The 22,441-nt window shown below is 44.2% G+C and overlaps 1 protein-coding gene across 12 annotated transcripts in view; it reads right to left on the bottom strand.

Annotated features, from left to right (window-relative positions):
• IRAG1 (inositol 1,4,5-triphosphate receptor associated 1) overlaps positions 1-22,028 on the bottom strand; it is a 125,302-nt gene extending 103,274 nt beyond the window's left edge. For 4 of the 12 annotated variants that reach the window (XR_011995337.1, XR_011995338.1, XM_026008252.2 and 1 more), the window contains exon 1: positions 21,231-21,453. Coding sequence is in view for 4 of the 12 variants with exons in the window: in XM_026008252.2 (XP_025864037.2) it covers positions 21,231-21,369 (139 nt within the window). In the remaining 8 variants the exon portion in view is untranslated. Of the gene's footprint in view, positions 1-21,230 lie in introns of all 12 variants that reach the window. The other 8 variants (XM_072727278.1, XM_072727282.1, XM_072727286.1 and 5 more) reach the window with 8 other exon arrangements.
• Between the last annotated feature and the right edge of the window lie 413 nt (positions 22,029-22,441).

Below are 22,441 nucleotides of genomic sequence, written 5' to 3'. Positions count from 1 at the left end.
ACTGAAATGCAGTTTAGTGTCTCTCAGCTTATTGATAATGCACTTTTGTTCTTATTTTCTTAGCTTGACCCTGATGCTGACTCTTGACTTCTCTAAGAGATTCCATGCAGCCCAGAACAGGAAAAGTGTTCATAGGGTGGGAAGGGAGGACAAGGTAATCTATGCCTTAGTTTTCTCCCCTGTAAAATGGAGATAATCATTTCTACCTCAGGATGGTTGACAGAATGAAATGAGATGTGTAAACAACTTTTTTTTTTTTTTTTTTTTTTTATGATAGTCACATAGAGAGAGAGAGAGGCAGAGACACAGGCAGAGGGAGAAGCAGGCTCCATGCACCGGGAGCCCGATGTGGGATTCGATCCCGGGTCTCCAGGATCGCGCCCTGGGCCAAAGGCAGGCGCCAAACTGCTGCGCCACCCAGGGATCCCAGATGTGTAAACAACTTGGCACAGAGTTGGTACTTTGGGGGGTCACCTGCAGTTTTTGCCTGTTTGGCAAAACTGCCAAAACCTGTACCGCTTCTTCTGGTAACAGCAGCATCTTCATCATCCCTGTGCTTGGGGTCGGGGTGGTTGGCCCCACTGGGGAATGGGACTGTAACACAGGGCTGACCCATCAGAACACCCTGTGGCCTTGGCTCTGGTGATCGAGGAATGGGCACATGACCCAGAAGGAGTAGTAAATTCATCTTAGTAACTTGTTGGAATGACTGGGGGAGTTCTTGCTGCCAGGGTTTCTAAGAGGACAGGATGGAAGTTGGGGACTACAAGTTCCAGTTGTCACCATGACACAGAGGCCGCTGAGAAGAGATCCAATACCAAGAACAGTTGGGAGATAGAGAGAATGAGCCCCATGCATTCAGCTACAGCTGAACCTGCCTAGACTTGTCAGTTATCTAACCTAGAAAATTCTGGTTATTGTCTAATCTAATTTGAATAAGTTTCTGTTCCACGCAGACAGGAATCTTGGTTAATGCAAAACTCACCAGATTTGGTTCCCCCTTCCCACTGGAGCAGCTTTCTTGAGCCCTGCAGAGACTTTGCCATAGCTCATCTCCCCATCCTTAGCCTCTTTCTCTTCAGTCTGCCTTCTGCTACATTGATCATTCTCAGCACAGGCTTAGTCCTGTCACTCCTCAGCTTAGAGGACTCCTTGATGCACCTCTGCCTTGAAAGCAAGTCCTGGTTTCCTTAGCTCTATCTTCAAAGCCCTCCACAATCTGATCTCAATTCCCCTTTTGTTTTCTCTTTTTTAACTAAAGTATAATTGACATATAACATTATATTAGTTTCACGTGTGCAACATAATGATTCGACATTTGTATATATTGCAAAGAGATCTCCACTATAGGTCTAGTTAATATCCGTCACTATACATAGTTACAAAAAAATTTTTTTCCTGCAGTGAAAACTTTTAGGATCTACCTTCTTAGAAACCCTAATTACTTTTGAGCTTATTTCTTATGACCATCTCCGTGGTTCTGCCCACACTATGCCTGATTCACATCCACCCAATCCCCTACTCTGCAATGCTTCCTTACACCTTGTGCCTTTCCCCCAGAAGACATTCCACTTTTTACTTACCTACCAAAATCCCACCTACTTAACTATCTTCTCTTCCAAGAAGGCTTCACATATGGCCAAAGCAGAATAAATGTCTCACTGCTCTGAATTTACTCCCTTGTTATATATAGGACCTGTCAATCTGTCCTTATATAAGAATAATGGATATACACTCTGAGAGCAGGGAGCATGTTGTACTTGATTCTGGATCCTCCTGGGCCCTCCCACATAGGTCTGCCATAGGCCCTTGGTGAATATATCGACACAAGACCTCAACTCCCTGTTTATAAACTCTGAATCCTCCACCGTCCCCTCAACTCCTCTCTAGGAGAGAGGATTCTAATGTTTGAATCATGTTTCCTTCTTACCAGGAAACCTTTTTTTTTCAATTGTGGCAAAATACATATAAAATTTACAATTTCATCCATCTTAAAGTGTACAATTTAGTGGCATTAAACATTCATGATGTTGTACACTTATTACCACTATCAAGCTCCAGAACTTTTTCTTCACCCCAAAAGGAAACTTCATACCCATCAAGCAGGTTGCATCCCATTAAAATCATTAGTTTGCCTTTTGTCTCCATGGATTTGCTTGTTCTGGACATTTCATATAAATGGAAGCATGCAATATGTGGTCTTTTGTGTCTGACTCCTTTTACATAATGTTTACAAGATTCATTCATGTAGCATGCATCAGTACTTCATTCCTTCTTATGACTGAATAATATTCCATTGCAAGGATATATCTCATTTTGTTCATGTCATTTGGGTTGTTTCTACCCTTTGACCATGTGACTAGTGCTGCTATGAACATTCATGTACAAGTGTTTGTGTGAACATGTATTTTTAGTTTTCTTAGGTATATACCTAAAAGTGGAATGGCTGGGTCATATGGAAACTCTGTGCTTACCCAGAAGCCTCCTACACTTGCCATCTCTAACCTCATCAACATCCTGGATCTGCTTGGCTGACTTCATCTTGGAAAAGTCCATTGGCTTTTTAGAAGGGAGCTATTTCATCTTGATTGTGGTCTCCTGATGGCAATCCTTAAAGGGCATTCCTGGTCTTTAATATTAACCTCTTACTGTGTAGAGCTTTATATTGTCTATTTCAGATCCATTGTTTAGTTTGTTCCTCACAACATCACTACAAAGTTGATTCTATTATGTCTGTTTTTCAGATGAGGAGGCTGATGAGGTCACGGCCATTAGGGGCCGGGCTGAGACTGACTCCCAGTCCAGTGCCCTTTCCATACCACCACAGAGGTCCTCTCTCAATTAGCCTCTCTGTACAAGATCTTTGTAAGAAATAATTACCTTCTGAAATTTATTCTCAGATACACAATTGTTTAGAAATGTCCCTTACTAGGTGGCCTGTCAAAGCTGGCACAGACCTCTGCCACACTCTGCCAGTTGGCACTTCATTTATAATCAAAACAGTTTTTTGTATTATATTTAAACATTTTGCCTGCACCAAGAAGATCAACTGTTGCCTTTTCTAGATCTTCAGGAATCTTTTAGAATCTTGAGTTAATGCTCCCTTTTGATGATGATATGAAGCTAAATCTGAGCATGTCCCATAAGCTCAACCTCAGCTCTCAAAATTTCCTCCCTATTCTTTTGTTCAACCCAAGAGTATTTCCTTCCCCTTCTTAAGAGAAAGCTATTTCTTGGACTAGAGAGTCCCCTGACCTCTTTGGAGAAGAAAAAAGACACAGTGACCTCCAACCTGTTCCTTGGAAGCCTCCCATCCTAGTGTCCTGTGTCCAAGTGGGACTGGAAATCAGCAGAGTCCATGCTGTACCCACTCTAGCCACTGTCTCCTCACCCCCAGGGAGAAGCTTTTGGGGCTAACCTGGCCCACATAGAACCTGCTCTAGCAGTTTTACAAACAGCGCGGGCTTTCTAGATGCACATGACCTACCTCGTGTCAGCTTGAGCAAGAATGTCCCTAGCCAGCTTTTCCCAAAGTATGTTCTCTGCAACCCCTGTGTTGGATGATTTTGTTAGTAGCTGTGAAAATAAAAGTTTCTGTTTTTCAATGCATTTGGAGTCATCAACATCAGACAGGTTTCTGTACTGCAGGACTTCTCAGCCTTTAGGAAACAAATATTCAAGATAAACCTTCCAGAGGAAGAGACAGTATAAAATGTTTCCCAAAATTTGGGAAATGAATATTTGACCATGAATCTTTTTTCAAGGAGTATCTCAATGTGTCTTCCTCAAAACACTAGTCAGAGGTGCCACCAGGCCCTCTTGGACTGGTGGGGGCCTAGAAGTGAGAAGCAGAGTGATTGTGCACATGGGCTCTGGAGCCACGCTGCGTGGGATCGTATCCCAGCCCTGCTGCATAGTAGCTGAGTTACCTTGGGCAAATTACTTCATCTGTCCATGCCTCAGATTCTCCATCTGTAAAACACAGATGGCGATAATCACATAGATTATATATACTCATAAACTTCTTAGAGCAGTATTTGGCACATAGTCAGTACACACTAAATGTTAACTGGCATTTTGAATCCTTCACAAGCCTTGCAGAAAGGGATTCCTCACATTCTCTCAGAAGCAGCAGTCTGCACCTGGCACTCCCCACCCCTAGGCCAACATCAGCCTCTCAGTTTTTAAAACCTCTCAGCCAAGATGGCATGAAACCCCATAAAAGCTGGTCATGGTTCCCTAGGAGTAGCCCTTCCTAACCTTTATGGTCTTGAAGGCCTCCTTCTACTTCATTTTTAATTCCTTAAAGACAGGCACGTAAGATTCAGAAGACCTAGATTCTGTACACAACTTACTCATTTTCCAGTGCGATCTCGAGTTTCCTCCCTGATAACATAGAACATAACAAGGTTATGGCACAGAGAAGAGTGGTTAAAATACTAAGCAGGCTGACAGGCTGGATGGCAAAGTAGCAGGGAGAGGACCACACCAGTGACAGGTGGTAAGTGTGTTCCTCTTTTGAGGAAATGGGAGAGAGTGCCTATGACAAAGATGCTTGGGCAGTGAATTAGGATAATTGACAGTAGCTGCTGCAACAGACCACAAATCTGTGTCTTTGAGTGTACATCTTGCTGAGCTAAATCTAATGCAAATTGGGATGCCCACCTCCATCTTATAGCAAGAAATTCTGTAACAGAAAATCCCATGTGGAATATATAAATGGGGGTGTGGATGTCGAAAGTGCCTGGATGACCCTGGCTACAAAAGCTGTACTCCTCTGCTGCCCAGTTGTGCTTCCTTCCCCCTTTTGGAAAAGTAAGGCCTGTTTGCCTCTGAGTTAATTCTCCCAGCTTTTCTAGGACTCTGCAAGCTCTGGTTGCCTACATTATAGTATTTTAATTTGTTACCTCTGAGAGGCCTCAGGTTCTGCAGTAGCTGTTACCTGTCTCACTAATCCTTAGCCTCTGGCAGAAATGGTTAGCACTCTCTGAGTACTCCTGTGCTCTTTTGCCTTCCCAGCCTCTCTTGCAGTTGGTTGGGACCAGCTCTGGCCACCAGCTCTGGCCAAGAGACTGTACGTCACCTCTGGATTGAGGCACTGAGAGCCCTGCCTCCTGCATTCCTCCCTTCCCTCAATTGAGATGTCTCTGGAGGTCACTTGTTTCATAGGGAAGCTGAAAGAACCAACTCAGAAACAAATGTGCCCCTCCCCCTAAGTGTCATTTCTCCAACTAGGGGGAGGGTGGGAAGCACAGGTGGGTAAGAGGAGGGGGGCTTTCGTAGACAGGGTCATTCCTGGCATTCTTGTAATTCTTGGCATTTATATAGCCATTTAATGCCCGGTATATCTTCCATATGGGATTTTTTGTTATTAAACTTCTTGCTGTAATTTGAAGTAAAGGTGTGACCTGTGATTCAGGTACTCCCAGTAGTACTATGGACAATGTGACAGGAGGCATGTCTCAGACTATCATGTGCACATGAATCACCAAATGGTCTCATTAGGCTGCAGATTCTGACTCAGTAGATCTGAGGCAGCACTCGAGAGTCTGCATTGCTAATAAGCTCCCAGGTGATGCTGACACTGTTGGTCCCTAGACTGTGCTCTGAGAAGTAAGGTGATAGGGGCAGGGCTGACCTATCCACTAAGTATGATGGGAACAATGCCTAGTGCCCATGAAAATGTTTTAATTTCTTTAAAATCAGAAGGAAAAAAATCATAAAACTTTTGGGCCAAAGAAAATATCTTAATAGATAGTATTAATGTATTTATCTATATATCAACATAGTTATAAAATAAATTTCTTAAGGAAAAAGGGGCTCATGAAGGAAGAAATGCCTAGGGCCCACAAAAATCCAGTGTGGCCCTGGGGCAGGGCAGGGGGGCAGAAGGAGAGGTTAAAACTATGAAATCCAGAGAATCCATGTGAGGTTACACAGACAACATGGCTGTATGGTCCTCTGGGAGGATCACCTGAGACATAGTCTGAGAACATGCTCTGCAGGGAATCATTTTAGGGGGTATCCTCAAGTTCCCAAAAATCTCCTCCATTTAGGGAGCCCTGAAAGGGTACCCAGTGCCTCCTGGAGGTCGCCAAATTCTAGTGTTCCAAATCTCTTCCAAGGGACTTCTAGCCCTTTTGCTCCTAACTTCATTCCATAGTATACACCCAACTATTCCCAAAGCTGAAGGGCTTAGAGCAGCTGACCCTGTAATGTGAGGGAAGAGAAACCAGGCTCCAGAGGCTGCTTTTATTAGCAACAAACACAACACATCCCTGATCTGAACCGCAAATGTCCAAAGCATGAGTCAAGTGCCTTGTTAATAAGAAAGAAAATGAATAAGCATTTCCTTCAGCAGTAAATGTTTTCTTATATATACAGCCTTCCATTTTACTCTGGACCTGATCCCAGTTCTGACTGCCCACAAAGGCACTGCATAGGCTTTTAGAAAACAGACAATAATAGCTGACTCTTCTAACACATCTGCAATCCTCCATGTCACAGATGCAGCAACTAACACGATCGATGCTCCAGGATAGCCTCAGTTATACGACTATTGGAGTAAATCTCTGGGCCTTGGAGAATGAATGGCTCACAGATGGGGAAACCAAGGCCTCAGAAGGAAGAAGTGATTTGCTCAAGGGCACAAAATGAGTTGGTAGCAGAGCGAAGCCTAGAACTTGAGAACCCTTGCTTCTATGTTGTCTTCATTTCAGCACCAGGAATGGATATTGGAAGACATTCACTGTCTTCAAACCTAGGAGTGTTTATTCATTCATTCACTCACTCTGTATCCACCAACAACCTGCTATAAACTTGCCATGGTTCTTGCTTACCTTAATACTTCTCTATAAATCCATGATGACCTAACCTTTTTAAAGTTCTTACTGGTGCAGCCTCTACCTCTTCCTGTCCTGAAAGTTCCAAGTGTGAGATCCCATCTGCTGATGGGCTGCACACACTTTGCACCAAGGGCAGTGGAGTCTTGACCTTGCCACCTTCCACTGAAATCCTGAGTTAATGAATGAACCTCAGAAAACTTTGGTTTTCTCATTAGCAAAATGGAGATAATATTATTACCTATCTCACAGGGTGCTACAAAAACAAGAGAGAATATACATAAAGCACTTAACACAGTATATATCTGGTGTTCAACAAATGATAGCTGTTATAGTAACTGGTAATAAGTACGTTATTATCACTCTTGTTATTGTCAAGCCAAATAAGCCCCCTGCAGATTTCAACAAGTGTAATCTTTCCTTCCAGGACACTAAAAAGGCAGGCTTGCCTTCTTTGTGTGTCTGAGCAACTTTTGTGTCATACAGACTGAAGAGTCATGAGACAGGGACAACTTGCCAAGTGTTTCTGGGTCTCATGTCCCATATCCTTGAGCCCCATCCCTACATCCTTCTTTCTCTGCTGGGCCTAGCTGACCAAAGAACCATCTGGCTCTCTTAATGTAAGGCCCTGTAAACCCCACACCTGTCGAAATTGTCTGTACATCAGCAAGGGACAACAGCAAGGAAATGAGGCTGCCTTCCTATACAACCCTGTAAAACACCATATTCAAGGGATACGATTAGTTATCTGTGGAAGTAACCCAAGAAATTGTCTATAAATGTGGCTGAAGGGTTAAGAGGCTTGATAAGAGTGGGGACAGTGCCTGGGTGGCTCAGTCAGTCAAGTGTCTGCCTTCGGCTCAGGTCATGATCCCAGGATTCTGAGATCAAGCCCTATATCTGGCTCCCTAATCAGTGGGGAGTCTTCCTCTCCCTCTTCCCCTTCCCCCATGCATGAGCTCTGTTTCCCTCTCTCAAATAAATAAATCAAATCTTAAAAAGAGAGAGAGAGAGAGAGAGAGAGAGAGAGAGAGAAGCTTTACTGAGATCCCAGATGGCAGGACAGGAAGACAATTATGAGTTGGCAGGTGACAACATCCTTTGGAAAGACTTTTGCTTTTGGCAATTTCCCCTTCCCTAGGAGGAATCCCTATATACAAGAGATGGTTCCCCATCTCTTGGTACAGATGGCCGCATCTGTGCTTGATGATCCTGTTGCCTGACCACGGCTGGCCCAAGCTGGGTCTATCGGGCTCTCTCTCCCAAGAACATAGACAGAGACTAAGGGTCACTGGACCCTGGCCAAGCCAAGGACTGTGCCCTAGAGTGGTCTTCAGAGTGGAGTATGAGTGCCCAGGGAATGAGCAAGATAGTCCTGTGGGATGGGAAAACAACTGGAATTTCTACTTTCTTAGTATTAAAAGATCAACAATGGTGCCTTCATTCAGTCCCTGTGTTGAAAGGTCACTGTCATGCCCAGTTTGTAAGACACCCTGAAAGAACAGGAGAAACTCTATACCCTCATGTATACATTTGCTTTCAGTGAAGTATGACACAATTTGTATGTGCCCAAGTAAATGAGTTAGTGAAATATGTTTATCTAGGTTTAACCAAACCAACCATCATAAAAATGGGCAAGTGGCTTAAAAGGCTCCCGCAAAAAATGCGGAATGAAGATACTACCAAAACTACAAACACCAAAAGCAACTCTCAAACATTTTTTGCAAACTGGTGATTCAAACTGAAAATTTTGCTTATAATTTTACTCACAATTCAGTAAGTAATGATGCCCTTCTACAGCTGTATGAGCTGGTTATCCTTCTCCTGACCTCCCTTTCTCCCTGCCCCCAACCCATCCATTCTGTGCCCTGTGCTTCCAGATGACACATGCAGGATGTATCTTGGGCTTTCATGCTTGCTACCTGAGATTGGTCAATGGGCCAGCAGAAGGTGGGAGGAGAGAAAGGTTGGGGCATTTTCTTTCCTATTCTTTCTTGCTTCAGCACTACATCTCTGGCATGGCTGTATCCCTACTTAACTACAGCTCATTCTGGAAGGACCTTCTTCTCTGGCTCCCCATGTCACTGGATTCTGGTCTCACTATTTTTTCTCTTTCTGGTAACAGCCTCTTGCTGTTGCTTATTTTGGGGTGCCTGGGCATCATCATTTATAAATAGTCCTTCTGTTGAAGTCTCTTGAGCCAGTTGAGTTGGATTTGGTTCCTTGCTGGGAGACTGACTGTTACAGTATATCATTTACCATGACAGTCATTGAAGCTAGGGGTTATCCAAAGTGCTGAGATGTTAAAACATAATGAACTCTCACTAAGGAATATTCTTTTAAGGAAAGCTGGTGGCACTGTTTAAAAAAACAAAGCATGGTTTTCATATATAATTTCACCTTTGTCAGCCTTTAAAATTTTCATTTTTATGTGTTTTATAAAATAACTAGCATATTAATGTAGCTCGTGAATATGATTTAAAATAAAATAATTTAAATATTTTAAAATAAAGAAATGCACATAAATTGGAGGTGCATGCTAAAACAATTTTTTTTAATTAATGAGATGAACCATCAAACAAACAGCCTTTGTCCTAGGGCAGCCCTTGGGGGCTCAGTGGTTTAGCGCCGCCTTCGGCCCAGGGCATGATCCTGGAAACCCGGATCGAATCCCACATCGGGCTCCCTGCATGAAGCCCGCTTCTCCCTCTGCTTGTGTCTCTGCTCCCTCTCTCTCTCTGTGTGTTTCTCATGAATAAATAAATAAAATCTTTAAAAAAAAAAAAAAGCCTTTGTCCTAGAGAAGACCTCTGCTCTAGAAAAAAAGTTGGCAAGTTCCTGTTTTCAGGTCTGCAGTACTGCCGTAGGGATTATCTTCCTGAGACCTAGCTGTCTACTTTTTCCTTTGATTCTCTGAACTACCTTCCAGCAAATCCCATCTTTCTACAAAATGAAAGGGGACTATAAAGAGAAATGCTTCTCTAAGGCTTCCAGGGGGAGAAACTCCTCCTGTGCTCTGGGAAGTCTCTCTGTTATAGGCAGAGAGGGCTATTAGGCCAGATTATAACCTAGGTGAAACAGAATTTTCTACCTTCTGAGCAAAATCTTCATCTTCCAGGTCTTGGCACTGGAAAGAGTTATCTCTTACCATATATTAGCACACAAAAATTCAGAATTATATACTTCAGTCTCTTATGAGTTTGATTATCATGGGTCAGTCTCCATGTGAACAATAACTCCAGGCCACTGACTAGGCTTACAGATAGGCCCAGGACCTTGGAACATCCCCATGATGATACTCCTTAGGGAGTCCTCTTGTAATCCAGCCATCTAGGTTCCTCCTGACAATATCTTACCTCATCACCATCAACTTCTTTTTTTTTTTATAAATTTATTTTTTATTGGTGTTCAATTTACCAACATACAGAATAACACCCAGTGCTCATCCCGTCAAGTGCCCCTCTCAGTGCCCATCACCTATTCACCCCCACCCCCCGCCCTCCTCCCCTTCCACCACCCCTAGTTTGTTTCCCAGAGTTAGGAGTCTTTATGTTCTGTCTCCCTTGATATTTCCCACACATTTCTTCTCCCTTCCCTTATATTCCTTTTCACTATTATTTATATTCCCCAAATGAATGAGAACATATAATGTTTGTCCTTCTCTGATTGACTTACTTCACTCAGCATACCTTCCAGTTCCATCCACGTTGAAGCAAATGGTGGGTATTCATTATTTCTAATGGCTGAGTAATATTCCATTGTATACATAAACCACATCTTCTTTATCCATTCATCTTTCAATGGACACTGAGGCTCCTTCCACAGTTAGGCTATTGTGAACATTGCTGCTAGAAACATTGGGGTGCAGGTGTCCTGGCGTTTCATTGCATCTGTATCTTTGGGGTAAATCCCCAACAGTGCAATTGCTGGGTCGTAGGGCAGGTCTATTTTTAACTCTTTGAGGAACCTCCACACAGTTTTCCAGAGTGGCTGCACCAGTTCACATTCCCACCAACAGTGCAGGAGGGTTCCCTTTTCTCCGCATCCTCTCCAACATTTGTGGTTTCCTGCCTTGTTAATTTTCCCCATTATCACTGGTGTGAGGTGGTATCTCATTGTGGTTTTGATTTGTATTTCCCTGTCACCATCACCTTCTAAACTACAATAGGGACCAGTTGGACCTCAGCTGGGGAACAGGAAAGATGTCTGAGGTAAAAAGCCCAGGAATACATTATATTATTTATACAAGGGAACCAAGCCCCAAACAGGTCGAAAATATCGTGACAGGAAAGCCCTTTAAAAACCCAATCATTTGGGGTCACAAAATAGAGGAGTCCACATGTTCAACATTAGCCTGGCCTTGAATAATAGTTACTATTTGTTGAGTACTTATACACAGATGAGTTATTTAAATACACCAATCCATTTCATCTTCATAACAAGTCTTTGAGCAAGATATATTGTGGTCATATCAGCCCTATTTTATACATCAGGAGAGTAAGACAGAAGAGGTTAGATCATTTGCCCAAGGTCAGACGGTAAGTTGCAAGGCTGAGACTTGATTCAAGTCATTTGATTTGAGAAACTGTGGTCCCAACCACTACCCCACATTGCCTCTGAGGCAGACTGGGTGACCATGGCAGGATCCGTGATCTTTTAGGGCACAAGCCTTGGTGAGTCAGAGAGTGACTCAAGACTCATAGTGTAGGACACGGCATTTCTTGCAATAGAGATTCTAGACTTGTATTTTCCTACAAGAAGAGGCTTGCTCATAGACAAGGTTATGAGACCTCATCAAGATTGTCACGTACTGAAAGAAGACAAAAGAGAGATACAAAGCAGAGCAGATGCAGTAGAGTAGCTGCCCAGACTCTTGCACCAAAGCTCAGGGCGTCTGCTCTGAGCAGCAGTGTCAGGACCTCCTGGGCTCCAACTATACGAGTAGGGACAGGGGTTGGATATTCTCACTCTGCCCTATGGCCCAGATATATGAGCCAGACAGATAGAAGTTGCTGCGAATTAGAGATCTGATAGTTTTGACTCCGCTTTGTTTACTTACTATTTCCTTTTAGTTGTCTTGAATACGTGGCTTGAGTCATTTGCTCACAAATATCTCCCTTGGATGGCTATGATCTGAGTTTAATGAGATAGTATATATAAAATGCCTGGCATGAACAGCATGCTCAAACAATGGTTGTTCCGAACCCCTCCTTTCATTATCTATATGAAGTATCCCAGAGGAAGGGGTGTTAGGAGGTCATTTGCTTCCTGACTGGAGCTGCCAAAATGGAACTTGCACAAAACCAAATTCACAGCACATGCTTCTAGTTGGATGCTTGTCTTGTCCGCAGAAAGACTGCTTTTCAAACAGATGACCACTGGGCAACTTGCAAAGAGAAAGGATGGGGTTCCATCAGGCAGAAAAGGGAGGAGCTGGGGTTCCCGCACTCTTAGGACTATGTGGCAACCCCTGTAACCTGAAAGCTCCTTGCCTGTCACTAGGATGTGATACATCTACCAGATGTACACCACTTGAGAGACCAGCTTTGCAACTAGTTTGGGCTAGGCCCTCACTGTGGTACTGTTAGGGGCATAATGCTTCTTCTTCTAGATGATTGTTTCATTTGTCCAGGAAGATCCACCCCCCCTACCTCCTCTGGCCAGGGGAATAGCTATCTGATAGTGAGTTCTAACAAGGGTCAACTGACTAGCTCAGCCCTTTCCTCTTCCCTTTCTCTTGGGAATATGCTGCCTGCCGGAGGTTCTGCTACCCACAGATTCTACTCTGCTCCTCCTTGCTCCTGATTTAAGGGGGCCTGCTTCCTCTAGAGGGCACTCCATAGGGATGGGGTAAATTGGCTGAACTCAACTTTAGAAAGCCTACTTGTCAATTAACCTTTGACAAAGAAGGCAAGAATATGGAATGGGAAAAAGACAGTCTCTTCAATAAATGGTGTTGGAAAAACTAGACAGCCACATGCAAATGGGATATTACTCAGCCATCAAAAAGAATGAAACCTTGCCTTTGCAACAATGTGGATGGAACTACGGGGTATTATGCTAAGCAAAATAAGTCAGTCAGAGAAAGACAACATATAATTTCACTCAAATGTGGAATTTAAGAAACAAAACAGATGCACCTAGGGGAAGGGAAGAAAAAGTAAAATAAGATAAAAACAGGGAGGGAGGCAAACCATAAGAGACTCTTGACTCTAGGAAACAAACTGAGGGTTGCTGGAGGGTAGGTGGTTGGGGGAAGGGATACCTGAAGATGGACATTAAGGAGGGCACTGATGTAATGAGCACTGGGTGTTATATAAAACTGATTAATCACTAAATTCTACCCTTGAAATTAATTATACAGTATATGTTAACTAAATTGAATTTTTAAAAACAGAAAAAAATGGAACTGAACCACTTATAACATCATACACAACAATAAACTCAAGGTAGATTAAAGACCTAAATGTGAAACCTGAAACCATAAAAATCCTAGAAGAGAGTACAGGTCATAATTTTTATGACATTGGCCAAAGCAGCAAGGGAAATGAAACTATTGGGACTTCGTCAAAATAAAAATTCTATGTACAATGAAGGAAACAATTGACAAAACTGAAAGGCAATCTACTGAGTGGGAGAAGATATTTTCAAATGACATATTCAATGAAGGGTTAGTATCCAAAATATATAAAGAATTTATACAACTCAACACCAGAAAACCCCAAATAATCCAATTTAAAAATGAGCAGAAGACATGAACAGACATTTCTCCAAAGAAGACATACAGATGGCCAACAGACATGCAAAAGGATGTTCAACATCAGGGAAATGCAAATCAAACCCACAATGAAATATCACGTCACACCTGTCAGAGTGGCTAAAATCAAAACCTCAAGAAACAGCAAGTGTTGGCGAGGATGTGGAGCAATAGGAACCTTCATGCCCTGTTGGTGGGAGTGCAAACTAGTGCAACCACTCTGGAGAATAGCATGGAGATTCCGCCAAAATTAAAAAACACAATTACCATATGATCCACAACTGGGCATTTACTCAAAGAATACGAAAGCACTAATTTGAAGAGATATATGCACCCCTATGTTTATTGCAGCATTATTTACAATAGCCAAATTATAGAAGCAGCCCAGTATCCATTAACTGATGAATGGATAAAGAAGATGTAAAAAATATTTTTTAATTTAATAAATATATAAATTTAATAGATATATAAATTTATATATATAATGGAATGTTAGCCATAAAAAAGAATGAAATCTTACCATGTATAGTAAGATGGATGGATCAAGAGAGAATAATGCTAAGGTAAATAAGTCAGTCAGAGAAAGACAAATACCATAGGATTCCACTCAAATATGGAATTTAAGAAACAAAACAACCAAAAAAGAAAAAAAGAGACAAACCAAGAAACAGATTCTTAACTATAGAGAACAAACTGGTGGTCACCAAAGGGGAGGAGGGGAGGGGTATGGGTGAAATCGGTGATGGGGATTAAGAGTACACTTATCATGATGAGCACTGAGTAATGGATAGAATTATTGAGTCACTTGTACACCTGAAATTAATATAACACTATACGTTAATTAAACTGGAATTAAATGTCTTTAAAATGATAATAAAAAGAAGGTCTACTTGCCTGCCAATATAAGCCCTATTCTTCAATACCAGCCTTATCAGCCATAGGGAGATGTTAGATTCTCCATGAGAATCACAGCTTAAGTGAAGGAAGAAGTGTTTTCACTGGGCGTCCTTAGAGACCCCACCAGGTGCCAAAGGCCAGTCATCTAGAGAGTAAGCCTGTTACTGTCCTTGTGACGTTAACAGAGGTGAGAATAGGACCCAGAATTATGGACATTCTGAGCCTCATACCCCATACAGAAATATCTCTGATGGGATCTCTGAAAGAGGAAACACAGAAGCTATAGCTACAATAATAGCTCATGTTTACCAGGTGCTAAGAACAGACCCTGGCTAAGGGACTTACTTACCCCTGCAAAGCACCATCGTTATCTCCATCTCACCGGAGAAGAAACTGAAGCCCAGCAAGATTAGGTGCAGCCAAGGTGGACAGCTGGCCAGTGGTAGAGCCACACAGTCACTCCAGGGGCTGCACTTTCTACCAGAACACAGTGCTACTTCTAGCTGGAGGTGATATCTCTCACTATGATAATGAGGGAAGACATGGTCAACGCTGATCCTACCTCCTGACTGGGGGCCAGCACTGTTTTAACCACACGTGTAGTAGCAACATCAAGGGTGCCCTCTGGCTTTCTCTCCTTCTAATGAACTAGGACCTTAGGCTTTCTGGAAATATCCTCCCATTTAGCCTGTCTTTGGCAGAACTCCGTGTGGTTCTGTGTGTCCCTTGTCAGGGCAGCCACCATGCCCTCTGCACCCCATGCCAGCCTACAGCCCTGCTGTGAGCAGTGTATGATCTCATCCCCCACATCCTGCATCCACTGATGCCCCTACTCATAGAACCTGATTCCCTCCAAGCCAGTGCTTCCTAGACTTGAGTCATCTGCACACCACCTTCATATTTTCCTGCCACATCCATGTGCCACCTATATATTCATTGATTTACTTTTTTTTTTTTTTTTTTTACTATTCTTTAACTTGCCTTAGCAATGAGCTAGAAAACCAGGGTTGAAATCCCAACTCTGTCATTTACCAGCTTTGTGTTGCTGGATAAGTTCCTTGCCCTCTCTTTGCCTCAGTTTCCTAATCTGTATAACAGGGATAATCATAATCATACTTCAGGGGGTTTCTGTGTAGGCTAAATGAAGTACTTCCAGTAAAGCCTTAGAACACCTAGCACAGGGACACCTGGGTGACTCAGCGATTGAGCACCTGCCTTCAGCTCAGGGCATGATCCCAGGATCCGGGATCGAGTCCTGCATTGGGCTCCCTATGGGGAGCCTGCTTCTCCCTCTGCCTGTGTCTCTGCCTCTCTCTCTCTCTCTCTCTCTCTCTCTGTGTGTGTCTCTCATGAATGAATAAATAAATAAATCTTTAAAAAAAAAAAAGTACCTGGCATAAAGTAAGTGCTCAATAAGTATTATCTACACTTGTCATTATATTTATCCAAAAAGGAAACTTTATATCCCTACCATAAATGAAAAACTCAGTGCCACTTATACCACAAAGAGAGGAGTTATAAAAATAAATTAAGTGAAAACACTTACTAAATACTAGCTATTGCCTGACAAAAGCTCTGGGCCTAAGGATTGCTCTCTTTTTGTCAAGAAGAGAGACAAGCCAGGGTCTGAAAGATGTCGAAGGCACAGCCAGTTCAAGTTTGTGAACAACTTGTCCTGAGTGGCCTAGGACTTCTGGTTTTAGTCCTGTAAGCCTTCCTCATTCCCAGGCTACCTCAGATCAAGGCTTTCTTCTCTGTGGAAGGACTAAAAATAACCGACAAGGGAATAACCTTCTTGTGATGCGAGTTCGTGTGTTCCAGGCTGAGTCAGTACCCCACTTAAAACCATCTTGCAGAATAAGCCACACCTTGGGCCCCACTGTGCAAGTCTGCCTCTGAGGGCTGAGTTTTCAAACGACACACATGAGTTTCCAAGAAAAGCCACATTTGTACATGCCCAATGAGAGGAACAATGATTAAACCGTGGCACAGCTAATATTCTGTATTATACAACCATTGAAACATCGTGTTTTGAAGTATCTTTAACGAGATGGAAAAATGATCATGCAGAATGTCCAGTTAAAAGGGAAAAAAAGGGGGGATCTTTGGGTGGCTCAGCAGTTTAGCGCCTGCCCCTAGCCCAGGGCGTGATCCTGGAGTCCTGGGACCAAGTCCTGCATCGGCTCCCTGCATGGAGCCTGCTTCTCCCTCTGCCTGTGTCTCTGCCTCTCTCTCTCTGTCTCTGTCTCTCTTTCTCTCTGTCTCTATCTGTGTCTCTCGTGAATGAATAAATAAAATCTTTTTTAAAAATAAATAAAAGGGAAAAAAATAAAATAAAAATAAATAAAAGGAAAAAAAGGGATCCCTGGGTGGCTCAGCTGTTTAGCGCCTGCCTTCGGCCCAGGGCGTGACCCTGGGAGAGTCCCGGGATTGAGTCCCACGTTGGGCACCCTGCATGGAGCCTGCTTCTCCCTCTGCGTCTCTCTCTCTGTCTCTGTCTCTGTCTCTCTCTCTCTCTCTGTCTCATGAATAAATAAATACAACCTTTAAAAAAAAAAAGAAAAATCAGACTAAAACACCCTTCAGTAAGAGTGGATAAACCATAGTACATGAAGAGCAGCATAATATTATCCGTGCTAAAAAAAAAAAAAAAAAAAAAAAAAAAAAAAAAAAAAAAAAAGAGTTATCAAGCCATGAAAAGACAGAGAAAAAAAAAAAAGACGTAGAGGAGACTCAAATGCATGTTGCTAAGTGGAAGAAGCCAGTCTGAAAAGGCCACATACTGTTTGATTCCAACTCTCTGACATTCTGGAAAAGGCCAAACTATGGAGAAAGTGAAAAGATCAGTGGTTGCTAGGAGTTGGGTTCATAGCTGGAACACAGGGGATCTTTAGGGCAATGGAAGCTACTCTGCATGATACTATAATGGAGACATGTCCTTATACATTTGCCTAAATCTAGAGATTGAACAACACCAAGAATGAGCCCCATGATAAACCATGGACTTGGGATCGTAATTATGTGTCAGGGTAGGTTCACCAGTTGTAACAAATGAACTACTCTGGTAGGGGTTGTTGCTAATGGGGGAGGCTGCACATGTTGAAGTAGGGGGTATGTGGGAAATCTCTGTATCTTCCTTTCTGTTGTGAGCCTTAAAATGCCCTAAAAAATTAAGTCTTTAAAAATTTTAAAGCAGGGGCACCTGGGTGGCTCAGTTAGTTAAACATCTGATTAAAACCCTCATTGGCAGGCTCGCTGCTCAGCCAGGAGTCCCCTTCTCCCTTTTACTCTGTCCCTCCACACCACCCTGCTCTTGGGCTTGTGCGCGTGCGCTCTCTCAAATAAATAAAATCTCTTTAAAAAATTTTTGTAAACAGACTATAAAACCACATATAGTAAGACCTTAGTTTTATAAAATACAGAGAAATATAGAGAAAGAAACACACTGTAATATTAAGTAGGATTCTGGAGGGATTTTTAATTTCTTCTTATTTACTTCTGAATTTCTTATTTATACTTATTTCTATATTTTATAAGAAACCCTAGCACAGAATGCATATTACTTTTATTACTAGGAAAAGAAGTTGAGTAAAAAATATATGTAAAAAAAGTCCTAGAAAGAAAGTAACCAGAACTGATTAAGCCCAGCCTTTGAAAATTGTTTTTTACAGTTGTGGCCCACTGGGAGGGAGATTCTCTGGCCGACTGGCTGTCACCTGCTTTCCTTCTCCTCTGGATAAGGCTCTTACACAGGAGGCAGGGCTTGTCTAAAGTCACAGGCTTCTGTTGCCTTTGTATCCCATCTAGCTAGGCTGCCCTGAGCTGTCCCCTGAACCTCAGGCTCTGACCTCCAGGGTTTATAGGGCAAACACAATATCCCTTTCCCCCTTTTCTGGATTTTTCCAGCATTTGGACTATGGCACTTGATAACTTCCCCGAGATGTGGCATCTAGCACAGGAAGTCCCCGCTTTGGATCTAAGCGGCCTGAGCTGGAATCCCCGCTCACCACCTACCAGCTACATGGCCTTGGGCACATTGCTATACCTCTTTCTACCACAGTGGCCTCATCTCTATCGCAAGGATTAAGTGAAATAACATTCTAGCACAGATCCTGGCCCAAGGATCTCAAGTAGGACTCAATTTATATCAATTTTTACATTTACTACACAAGAACTCAGCTCTCTATCTCCCTCCCACTAATTCAAAGAGCTCCCCAAGTAGCAGGGGCAAAATCTCTCCTCCCCACCCATCCAGGTTTCTGCTCCTCCTTGGTCAGAACCCCTCAGATGACTGCTGAGCCACAGATAGAATGGCTGAGAGGCAGCCCAGTGGCTCCATGGGGCTACCCAGAAGAGGTGGTAGGGTGAGAGAAGATGGCTAACTTGAGACCCCCACCATGCCAGACTAAACGAATCTGAACATCAGGTATACATTACACAATAAACCAGGGCCCCGCTTAACTGCAACACACTTTGTGAGCATTATGTTCATTTCTTCATAATGAAAACAAATTGATCCTGAACACTCGATACCTCCCAGCATCATTCTGGATGCAGGACACACAGTGGAGAATGAGACAAGGTCTCTGCTATCACAGCACTCAGTCTCCCCCCTTTTGGAGGTGTGAGCTGCAGTCATCTATCTTCCTTACCAAGACTTGAGAAAAAGAGGCAGGGCCATTTGAGAAGCGGGGACTGGTACGTATAGTTCAGCCCATCAGGCAAGGCATCCAGCTTCCTCTCACAGAGACTTAGAACCCCTCACCCTGAAGCTATGAGCCAGCCCACTGGTCCTCCTGTCAATCAGTGCCAAGCAGAAGGCGTTAACTATCCTCATCCAAGATACAGAATTCCCTCCTCTGACATTTGGTGGCTGGGTGACCTTGGAGAAGTCATTTTACATCCCCTAGTCCTAGTGTCTTCCCTGTAAAATTGGGTAAAGATACCACCCTCATCTCATTACTGAGGAGAACACAAGAAACCATGCATGGAAAGCCTTAGGCAGAGCATTGGAAGACAGTTGGTGCTTCCTCCACTACCGTCTCGAAGTGGTACCAACTGGAGACGAACAGAGCATGTTGGGTAGGAGCAGAGCCTCCAGAGACAGGCTGCCTGGGTTCAAAGGCCAGCACCACCTCTTACCAGCTCTGTGACCTCTCCATGCTAAAATCTCCCTATTTACGAGATGAGGACAATAACAATCCATACCCTAGAGAGTTGTGGACGGTGAATTACTATACAGAACGTGCTTAGAACAGTGTTTGATGTACATTAAGAATGATGTGTTTGCTTTTTTTTTTTTTCATCCATGTTTATGGATCTTTGATCATGTTGTGGCAATTAGTACCTGATTACATCTCCCAGATGACCTTTGAGAGTATGTAGGAATGTCCTACTTACTACAAGCATAGAGAATGTTACATTAGCTATGAATACAGTCACCCCCAACACAGACACACTGACACACACACACACACACACCACTGAATCAAGATAACCAAACATGATGATGATAACTGTATTGTCCATTTAGTCCGAAATCACAAGAAGCTATTTAAGGCTTCACAACTAGCTGACTCTGCCGTTAGAGTCAGACTTGGGTTCAAGTTCTAGCCCTGCTCTTCCTTAGCAGTCTGACCTTAAGCAAGTTACTTAACCTGTGTTTCCTCCCCAGAAAAGTGCCTGGTAAGTTCACAGGGGAGCTAACCCCACCTATCTCACCAGCGTGTCATTGCCCCCTGGTGGGGATGATAGAACCCTTAGCGAACTCTGACTCCCTAAGTGCTTCCAGCTGAAGAGTCCTGGGAAGCTTCCCCCTTCCCCTGCAGGAGACTCATCTCCGACAAGTCCATGGGCTTTACTCCCCTATCCCCCCTGGACCCACAAAGTAGCCTGAAGAGTGTTAAGAGGACACCAGCTGCCGAACTCTAGGAGGCAGGAGCACTGACCACGGGTCCCAGATCCTTCACTCTGTTAACTCAAACTGCAGAGCATCTCCAGGCTTTCCCGAGCATTTCCTGGGCAGGAGGGAGCAAGACAGCTAGGCCCTTCTCTGGTCTCTGTCCCCTGGCCTTTCCTTTGAAGAAAGCCAGTCTGAGTCCCATTTAGCTTTGACACCGAGCTCCTGGAGGTGAGCAGGGCTAGGGGCACAGGTTGGGCATAGGTACCCCCTCCAGGGAGGAGGGAAATGGCACAGGGGACAAAGCTGAACACAGAAGGAGAGATGGAGACAGAGATGAAAGCAGGGGCTGCAACCAGAACATAGGACAGGAGGGGCAGGGACAGAAACAGGGACAAGGTCAAGGACAGAGATAGAGCTGGGCCCACACAGGGTCCTAAGTGGATGGGAGAGTACAGCACAGGGCTGCGGGAGGAGGTGGCAGAGGGAGGTACAAGTAAGCACAGAGGCAAGCTGGAAAAAGGGTAGCGGGCGAGGGTGGTGGTGGAAGCCCTGCGCAAGGGCTTACATAAGCTGGGACCCACGTTCCCCAGAGAGACCCACAGGAAATCTGGGGGTGGGCTCTCCAGTCGGAACCCACATTTTCACCTAGCCTGTGCATGCTTCCCAAGCAGCAGCAGACAGAGCACGGTTTAGTTAAGTTAGGACTGGCAAGATTCACTTCTTACTTAAAAATCATGACAGCAACAATAAAAATACTCAGCTGAAATGGCACCCAATAAAGCCAATTCCCCTGAAAGTTAAACTCAAGCGCCCCCATCCCAGCACCCTGTACCTTTAAGGAGGAGATGGGTCCCTTGCGTCCCAGCTGAAGAGCAGGTTATTCTTAGATATAGCAATGACTTACCTAAAACTGAGTTATTCCCTTTTCCTCCTCCGGCCAGCCTCTCTTCACTCTGGGGAGCTTTTACCATTTAAGGTCAATGTTACATCTGGCTCTGGAGCTCCGAGCTGAGAAGCCTCTGGCTGCTGAGCCTCGGCCACCGCCTCCTCCTAGAGGGGCTGGGACTTGGAGCCTGGAGCTCCTCAGGGAGCCCCCTCTGGCCCCACTCAGGGGGCTAATGCTAACGGCAGGGGAAGCTGCCCAGGCCAGCCCCGGGGTTCAGGGAAGGCTGGGCCTGCGAGGCAGCGGCCAGCCCTGAGTGCCTCCCATGGGCACCCGCACAGTGGATGGCAGTGCCCATGGGCAGCCTGTGCTACTGGGGACTGTCCTGGCCAGACAGGGACCAAAGGAACTCTGCAGATCCGCCTCCCAGCCTGGAATCCCCAGCAAGCATGTGAGGCTGGACAAGACCCTGGCCCTGGGCCAGGAGAAACTGGGAACACTTCCTGCCCTGGGGATCCACGGGTGGGGGCTACTCCCACCTTAAACCCGTGGGATTACCAGAGAGAAGGGCCTAGGAGGTTCAGCTAATCCCAGACCTGGCAGCAGCCCCAGGGGCTTCAATCCCTGCTCCTGCACTCAGCAGTCCTGTGGTCTTCACATTGTGGAGCTCCGGGCTCCTCATCTCTAGGACGGGGATAACAGCGATAACACCTAACTCACAGAGTTGCAGGAGGGCTAAAGGAGACCACAGTGAAGGCTTAGCACGGTGCCAGCATCTTGTCACGCCGCTCGGCACAAATCCACTTCCTGCCCCTGCCCAGACACAGGCAAGGACAGGCTGTCTCTGTCCTGGAAGTCCATATGCTGACCCTACTTGCTCCTCACCCACCTTGGGTGCAGTGCCCACCTTGGGCCAAAGTCACATGGGGGCTCTGGCCCTCTTCTGAGGTTAGAGGCAGCTCAGAGAAGCCCTAGGTAGGGTTGCCAGATAAAATACAAGACACTCACTTAAATCTGAATTTCAGATAAACAACACATAGCTTTTGTAGTGTAAGTATGTCCCAAATATTGTACAGGACATATTTATACTAAATATATGTACATATGTACATATACATGTATGTATGTGTGTGTATACACACACATACATATATATATAT

Source organism: Vulpes vulpes, chromosome 11 (assembly GCF_048418805.1).
Source record: "Vulpes vulpes isolate BD-2025 chromosome 11, VulVul3, whole genome shotgun sequence".
NCBI classification, from domain to species: Eukaryota; Metazoa; Chordata; class Mammalia; order Carnivora; family Canidae; genus Vulpes; species Vulpes vulpes.
This window is presented reverse-complemented; position numbering and strand designations above follow the sequence as displayed.